Here is an 8,239-nt window from a genome sequence, read left to right on the forward strand (position 1 = left end):
AATAACTCCACAATTATTCACACAAAATGGACGTCTTATAAGAATCAGCCTTGTGAACTTCTAAATCACTCGTACCTTCAGATCATCACAGAGGCTGAAAGTGCCTCGTAGATTGATAGAGCAGTGCAATCACTTCAGCTCAGAAACTCTTTCAACAGTTTTCAAAGCCAATGTTACATGTTTGTAGGAACTGTTCAAAACCATCTGAAGATTTACTAAAAGGCAAGCAATGATAGGGAGTGAAAGCAGTTTGAAACCAAAAGTCCTTTTAACTTCATAAAGTGCATGATTTTACTTCCAACAGTAAAACATTCATTTGAGCTAACCAACTCACCCGGGTAAATGCCTGACATATTAGCAGAGGCTCTAATGTGGAACATAAAGATGCTATAGCTTGCTTCTACTTCAATAATTTTGTTGTTCCTTTAAGCAACCACTTTAACTTGCCCAAACTGATGACATCAAATAGTACCATCCAAACTCAGGTTACTCACTATCAGAAAACATCAAATCCCAGCAACAAAACCAAAACAATAAGTGAACCTTTCTTGCAAGCTCTAGAAATAAAATGCATTTAATTATTGTGACATGGTTGAGGAATATAGCAGATATATAAAAGAAGGAAGGTCATAATTTCTTCTTCCATGTGTGCATTAAGAAGTCAAGTTACAATAAATGCTGTGAACTACAAATATGCTTCGATTGTTTATGGTCACAACTTTTCTTGTGTGTTCGAAGATCTGGAGTGAAAGCTTACCATCTGTGAGGTGAGTATGCAGGAATGCACATGATTTTTTTTTCACAGACAATGGATGAAGGATAATTAATGGTACATATAAACTACGTACCTCCTTATTACTGGTATTTGAATGGGTGATTAAAAACAGGCCACAACAAAGAAAAAAACCCTGATTTTGAAGTCTACTTTTGTTTTTTGTAGACAATACAAGCATCATCCTAGCTGAGATCTGAAACCAGAGACAGAGACAATCACCAACCTCTGTACTTCAGCTTGTGATATCCCTGTAGTAATAAAAAGACTAGATCCATTCGGCCCAGCTGGCTTCCAGTTGCATTGCGAAACCTGCCTTTAAAACAGCATTTTGCTCATATTAGATAACCCACAAAATAATTACTAACTTCCAACTAAAATCATCTGTAGTATAGCACAACCTGATATAACATGCATTAGCTTAATCTCAACTATGTAAAATAATCACTTCTTTTGAAGGAGGTCCTCATGACAAGGCTCCTAATAACAACTTCTTAAGAAAAATTTAACATATAATTGCGAATTAGAAGAAGTGCTTATTTTCTATCTCTAGTGATTTTGGATTTTTCGGTGAATGTTAGATGGTACTCTATTTACTATAATGCACTGGAGACAGTTTGTGCTCTCACATTTCAATCCCATTCGTTGGTGATTAACTCCTACTTCGTCTACTTCACTATCTTAATTATTGAACATAATCCTGAAAGTTGCGTGAATTCTGATGGAAGTTCATTGCCCTGAAACGTTTACTCTGTTGCTCTCTCCATAGATGCCGAGTTATTTCCGGCATGCTGGTTTTACTTCACATTCCCAGCATCTGTACTTCAACTTTACTAAGAGTCAAACGGGAAATGAGTGAAATCGGAAAATCAGAAAATCAGAACAGCACCTCCCTTTTGAAAATCTGTGACTGGCACCTGTCTCAGCAGTTCAGCAACAAGACGCAGCTTATGGAAAAAAACGCAGTTATTTTAAGATTTGAGAGACGTGTTGTAACTGCCATTCATCAAGGAGGAGGCCAACAGCACGACTATAGTTCAGTGAATAGGACAATCTAGAAGACAGGTCTTAGAACCTGGCATTGCTTTTGGTTTCTTTCACAGTTGAATGCCTAGTACCAAGGTCAATGCAAAAATCATAAAAACTCTCAATAGCTTGCAATTGCAAGTCCATGTATCAAATCCTTTTCAGTGTGTGCTCAAAATACTGTTTGACAAAGAATGTTGTGTGCTACATGAATAAATTGACACAGTTTTAGTAGTTGCTTGCAAGCATTCAATGTTTTTTCCTGCTTCCTAACAAACCTTCAATCAGATGATCAAGTCTTGAAAACAATCTCCCCAGGTCGAGTTATTTGTAAATCAGACAAGTATGCAGAAGGACGATACTGATCACGGAACCTGAAAAACATCCCTCTTCATTTCGGAGTGCTTGGCATTACAGGTGGAGTTTGAAAAGTGTTGAGTGGAGCATGCTGATCACCTCACCATCTTTCAGCAACAGAACAATCAGGTTGGAATACCATTGCTCAATCCATTTCTGTCTTGGAAGTGGTAGATAAACAGGCAAACCATGTCAATCTTAAATTGGCAGGCCCTGGACCCTGTATTTTTCCCAGCATACCAGAGAATAGGTTCACTTTATCGCGTCCCAAAGCGTCATGATTACAGCATCCCAAATCCTTCACTGCCTTCATTAATAGCCAGTTTCAGCATTTTGTGTAGTTCCTCGTAGGAATCGTAAGTGGGAAGGCACAACTGGTTAAAGCTAGATATGAATAAAGAAAATTGGTCAATACAAAAATCATTCATTCACAGTTAATACACTCTTTGCTCCACTATTGTTAACAAAACCCGTGCTTTGGAGATCAACCACAGGCATCATTTTATTAGTATTTGAAATATTGTCCTGGTATCTGCACAAATGGGGTTTAAAGGAAAAAAATAATCTATGGAGTACTGTAATATTCCCTGAAATGCCTAATTTTCTGAAAATCCATTGGAGAAGTTGTTTTAGAATTTATCACACCCTTTTATCAGCAGTCTTTACTTTTCATTCCAAACACCAATTCCTCCATTTATGTACACTCCTCTACATTTCATTGCTATTCACATTATGCTTTTCTTTATACCCCATGACCCCGTCCTACATAAGGATTCATAAATTGGTTTGGTAAATTAGCACAGAAAGAGGATTTGTTAATGGATAGGAAATAAAGCAAAGAAGAAGCACAAATAGTGTATTTATTCAGGTTGGCAGACTGAACAGCTGTATGTTACAAGAATTAGTGCTGGAGGCTTAGATCTTTATGCTCTATGCTAGTGTCTGAGAGAAAGAAACAGAGTGTAATGTATCAATTTTTGTTGAATGTTACAGAACTAGATGAAAATACAAGTTGTGAGAATGACAGAGAGGTTACAGGAGAGATACCTAAGTTGGCAATGGAATATAATGTGCGGAAGTTATTCTATATGGTTTAAGAGCAAAAAAGCAGACTTTTTCCTAAAAAGGATGTGAAAAACTTACAAATGTTGATGCTCGGAGAGACTTGGGCATGATTGTACAAGAAATCTAGAAAGTTAACTTGCAGGCACAAGTAGTAATCAGGAAGGCATATGGCACTTCAGGCTTTATAGTAAAGGGGATTGGAGAAGGAGGAGGAAGTGTTTCTGCAATTGTACAAACTTTGCCAAGACCACACCAACAATACAGTATTCATGTTTAGAGAAGAATAAACTTGCATCGGAGGCATTGCATCAAAGGCCTATATTCAAACCACTGAAGAATTATCACACAGAAAGAGGCCAATCAGCTACAAATGGGAGAAAGGTTCACTGTTCATTTCTTATCCCACCTTCTAGCACCTGGCCAGTCGCTCCTCAAATCCAGGCACTCTTGAAATTAGTTGAGGGTTTCTACCTTGTTTGCCCTCCCCAAAGGTGTCATCTTACACTTTGCCTGTTTGAATTTCATCTACCACTTTTCCAACCACTCAATCAAATGATTGATATCATTCTACAGTCAACAGCAAGCTGTTCACTATCAACTATGTGGCCAACTTTTGTGACATCTGCAGATTTCCAAATCCACATTCAAATCCAAACCATATATATATATGCAACAAGGGACTCAACACTGAGCCCTGTGAAACATCCCTGGAAATTGCTTTATCCATCAAACTTTATCCTTTATTTTCTGTCACTGAACCAACTATGGATCCAATTCACCACATTTTCAAGTACCATGAGGCCCAAGAAATAGCTATGATGAGACTTAGTTGCCTGTTCCTATTCCTATCTAGTGTTCCTTGTGCATCATGCACTTTCCTAAAAACCTCGTCTGTGCTCCTATGAAAGGAAAGGAGAGGAACAATTCTTTTTCCCCAAGCCCTCTCATTACCGACTGCTGTTGCTACTGGTGCCCTTAGCTCAGCCCCAAGCCCTAGGGTTTCTGCTATTGAAAAGGCAATTTCAGTTGTGTACTACACTTCATAACTTTTGCTCATCTGAGAAGTGGTGCCGACAGCATTTATAAGGGCAGAGTGGTAACCTCATTGAATTAGTAAACTAAATTAATGGGGCAAGAGTTCAAGTTTTAAGAACTTTGACTATCTTATTCACGATTATGATTTGATGTCACTGTTGAAGTTACAATTATTGAATCCCTACAGTGTGGAAAGAGGCCGTCCAGCCCATTGAGTGTGCAACACTCCGAACAGCATCCCTCCCAGACTCAGCCTACCAACCCTATCCCTGTACCCCGAATTTACCATGGCTAATACACCTAACTTGCGCATCCCTGGACACTATTGGGCAATTTAGCATGGCCAATTCACCTAATCTGCACGTTTGGACAAGTTGGTGGATTTGAATTTGGTTGATCAATCTGGAATTGGAAACTGACCTCAGTAAAGGTAGCTATGAAACTATTCATCAATTGTCATTAAAGAAAAACATTTGGTTTGCTCATGTCCTTAAAAGGAAGGAGGTCTGCTTTCTTTACCTAGTCCGGACTACATGCTACTCCAGACCTACAGCAATGCGGGTTGGCTTTTAATTGTCTCTGGAATGGCCTATCAACCCACTCAGTTCAAGGGCAATTAGGGTTGAACAACAATTGCTGGCCTTGCCAGCAACACCCACATCCCATGAAAGAAGAAAAATAAGCGCAGAAACAGGAAATCGGCTATTCAGTCCCTCGAGTCTGCTCCACTATTCAATGAGATCATAGTCGATCTGTATCTAAATTTTATCCAGCCACCTTGGCTCCGTGTATGTTTGAATGCCTTTCTGTCTTGCAATGATTTGTCAATCTCAGGCTTTTTAAGCTATTTATGGAGTTAAGCTTTCTGTAGCAGTGTGTTTCACATTTCCACCACTCTGCTTGCCAAGAAGTGTTTCCTAACTTTAGATTAGGAGGTAGTTCTTCAGGCAGAGAATTGAGTGGATGCAAAGAAGTGCACAGTGCCATTTTCAGTGGCTGGAAAAGAGAACCTCAGGAGAAAATGCATATGCCATATGCACGCAACTACAGCCCAGCAGTATTCCTTTTGCCTAGCTACTTACCAAGTATGGGCTGTGGGCAAGGTACTCTGTGTAGGCGCTGCTATGATCTGAAAAGATGGGCACATTGCCACAAATCCTCCTGGAGGGAGTTGGGAAGACCCAGTTGTGAACTGCAACAATCGAGCAAGCTCTTCCTGTGTAAAACTGGACACTACTGTCCAGAACCACTTCATTACCTGTGGGTGGGGTGGGGAAAAAAAGAGAAACAGCAGAGTTTTAAGAATTTTGACTATCTTACTCACAACTATGATTTGATTACTTGAGAAAGGATGTACTGGCACTGGAGGCGGTGGAAAGGAGGTTCACTAGGTTGATTCCGGGGTTGAGGGGGTTGGCTTATGAGGAGAGACTGAGTAGATTGGGATTATATTCATTGGAATTCAGAAGATTGAGGGGGGATCTTATAGAAACATATAAAATTATGACGGGAATAGATAAGATAGAAGTAGAGAGGATGTTTCCACTGGCAGGTGAAGCTAGGACAAGAGGGCATAGCCTCAAGATTAGAGGGAGCAGATTTAGCACTGAATTGAGAAGGAACTTCTTCACCCAGAGGGTTGTTAATCTATGGAATTCCTTGCCCAGTGAAGTAGTTGACGCTACTTCAGTAAACGTTTTTAAAGATAAGGTAGATCTTTTTTTGAACAATAAAGGAATTAAGGGATACGGTGAGAACATGGGTAAGTGGATCCGAGTCCGTGAAAAGATCAGCCATGATCTTATTGAATGGCGGAGCAGGCTCGAAGGGCCGGACGGCCTACTCCTGCTCCAAGTTCTTATGTTCTTATGTCACTATTCTGGCTGCAGTTCCTGGACATCAAAGCTCCTGAATGAGACATTCTCTATTCCTCGATCATGACAATTAAAAAATATTTGTCATTCCACTGACATTGAGACCTCTCCCCATCATCCAACATACAAATGCAAGCAAGACTTGCCCCATTTCAGATGATTGCTATAATAAACATTTGTAAATGGTGAATTAAGTAGTTAAAAGTTTGTTCTGATGAAATAAAGAACATACACCCAAAGCATTTTTTGGGGCTAAACATTTCAAATATTTTGTGTTTCATAAAAAAACCCTTTGTTTGCTTCCAATACTGAAAGCCCTGAGCTGTACCAACAACCCCTGTTATAGCTCCACAATTTGTCATTCGCTCTGGTTTACCTTCTCTCTGAAGTGCCAGGTCCCTCCAACAATGACAGCATGGGTCTTGAAATCAGGTACATTGATGTTGCCAGTCCCACACATCAACAGCTGGAGGTCAGAATTTAACAATCAGAATCAAAGCAAGTTTCATTAACATCCAAAAAAAAATTAAAAAGGGTAAGGGAAAGGGAAAAGATACCAGTCGGAGATAGGGTAATATTTTCCAGTCTCAGTATTGAAGAGTGCACAGTAAAAGATTAGGCTATTGCTTAGAAAGAAATAGGGAAACAAATGGTGGGAGAGTGTAATTGAAGATGACAAATTCACATAGTCTGTTGCCATTATAACTGTAGGCATAGGAATTTATAATTGAAAAAGTTGGCAGCTGTTTGGAAATGAAAGCTTTGTATGACTTGTTACATAATATATGTTCTGTATCTAAGAGAGCAGATTCAAAAGCGGTTAGAAGAAATACCTGGTGAAAGAACTGCTACAATTCAATGACAAAAGGCGTAATTGTAAATGCTGATAATCTAAAGAAAAGGTAGAAGCATACGAAAGAGAAAGAAAGGCTACTGTTTCAAATGAAACACTGCCTGTTTCTTTCCAAGACCACTGACATTCATTGCGTATTTCCTGCTTTCAGCTGGACGATCTCAGTATCACACTGGATAAGTACAGCATTTGAACTCATGGCTGAAAACGGAGAAGCTGCAACTTGCAAGCTTAGGGTGATTTGGATAAAGGATATGCTGAGAAAGTGATGACAGCACTCCTGGGATTTTTGAAGAGCAGGCATAAATAGGTTGGAAAAAATGAAATAAGATACAAGAAGAAATAAGTTGACTGAATTTAGCTTGTAACACATTATATACATATTTATAAGAGTCTAGGCACATCTGTATAGAAAGATATAAAGACGGCCCAAAAAAAGGAGAAACAAACTAATTCAGTCTGTTTGCTTGTGACGGAAAATTTTCAAAGGCCTTTCCGGGCGTCAAGGTATTGGATATGTAGTGCACTGTTGCATTAAATTACTGGGAATGAAGCTTCATCCATAAAGACACATAAGATGGGAACAGAGAGAGAGAGAGGGGGAGAGAGAGAGAGAGAGGGAGAGGGAGAGTAAGTCAGCAAACTGTGTGTGTATGATTCTTAAACCCATGGGTAGAAGGTGGACAACACAGTGGCTCAGTGGTTAGCACTGCTGCCTCATAGCGCCACGGACCCGGGTTCAATTCCAGCCTTGGGTGACTGTTTGTGTGGAGTTTGACTGTTCTCCCTGTGTCTGTATGGGGCTGCTTCGGTTTCCTCCCACAGTCCAAAGCAGATTAGGTGGATTGGCCATATTAAATTGCTCATAGTTTCCAAGGATGTGCAGGCTAGGTGGATTTGCCACAGGAAATGCAAGGTTACAAAGATAGCACTGGGGTTTGGGTTTAGATAGGATGCTGTTCGGAGGGTTGACATGGACCCGATGGGCTGAATGGCCTGCTCCCACCTATAGGGATTCTATGACTCTGGCAGACCAAACTTCTTTACAGAATATAGAGATAATAGGAACTGCAGATGCTGGAGAATCTGAGATAACAAGGTGTAGAGCTGGATGAACACAGCAGGCCAAGCAGCATCATAGGAGCAGGAAGGCTGACGTTTCGGGCCTAGACCCTTCATCAGAAATGGGGGGAGGGGAAGGGGGTCAGCTTTCCTGCTCCTATGATGCTGCTTGGCCTGCTGTGTTCATCCAGCTCT

At 40.2% G+C, this 8,239-nt stretch overlaps 1 protein-coding gene across 1 annotated transcript in view; it reads right to left on the bottom strand.

The window, feature by feature from the left end:
• Positions 1-558: 558 nt before the first annotated feature.
• The window catches only part of LOC109923952 (apoptosis-resistant E3 ubiquitin protein ligase 1), a 60,150-nt gene continuing 52,469 nt past the window's right edge, over positions 559-8,239 (bottom strand). Inside the window, 3 exon segments of the mRNA XM_048600036.1 lie at positions 559-2,539; positions 5,338-5,513; positions 6,506-6,607. Of these exon segments, the coding sequence (XP_048455993.1) occupies positions 2,437-2,539; positions 5,338-5,513; positions 6,506-6,607 (381 nt within the window). The 3' untranslated portion in view covers positions 559-2,436.

Source organism: Rhincodon typus, chromosome 8 (genome assembly GCF_021869965.1).
Source record: "Rhincodon typus isolate 14 chromosome 8, sRhiTyp1.1, whole genome shotgun sequence".
In the NCBI taxonomy this organism is placed as follows: domain Eukaryota; kingdom Metazoa; phylum Chordata; class Chondrichthyes; order Orectolobiformes; family Rhincodontidae; genus Rhincodon; species Rhincodon typus.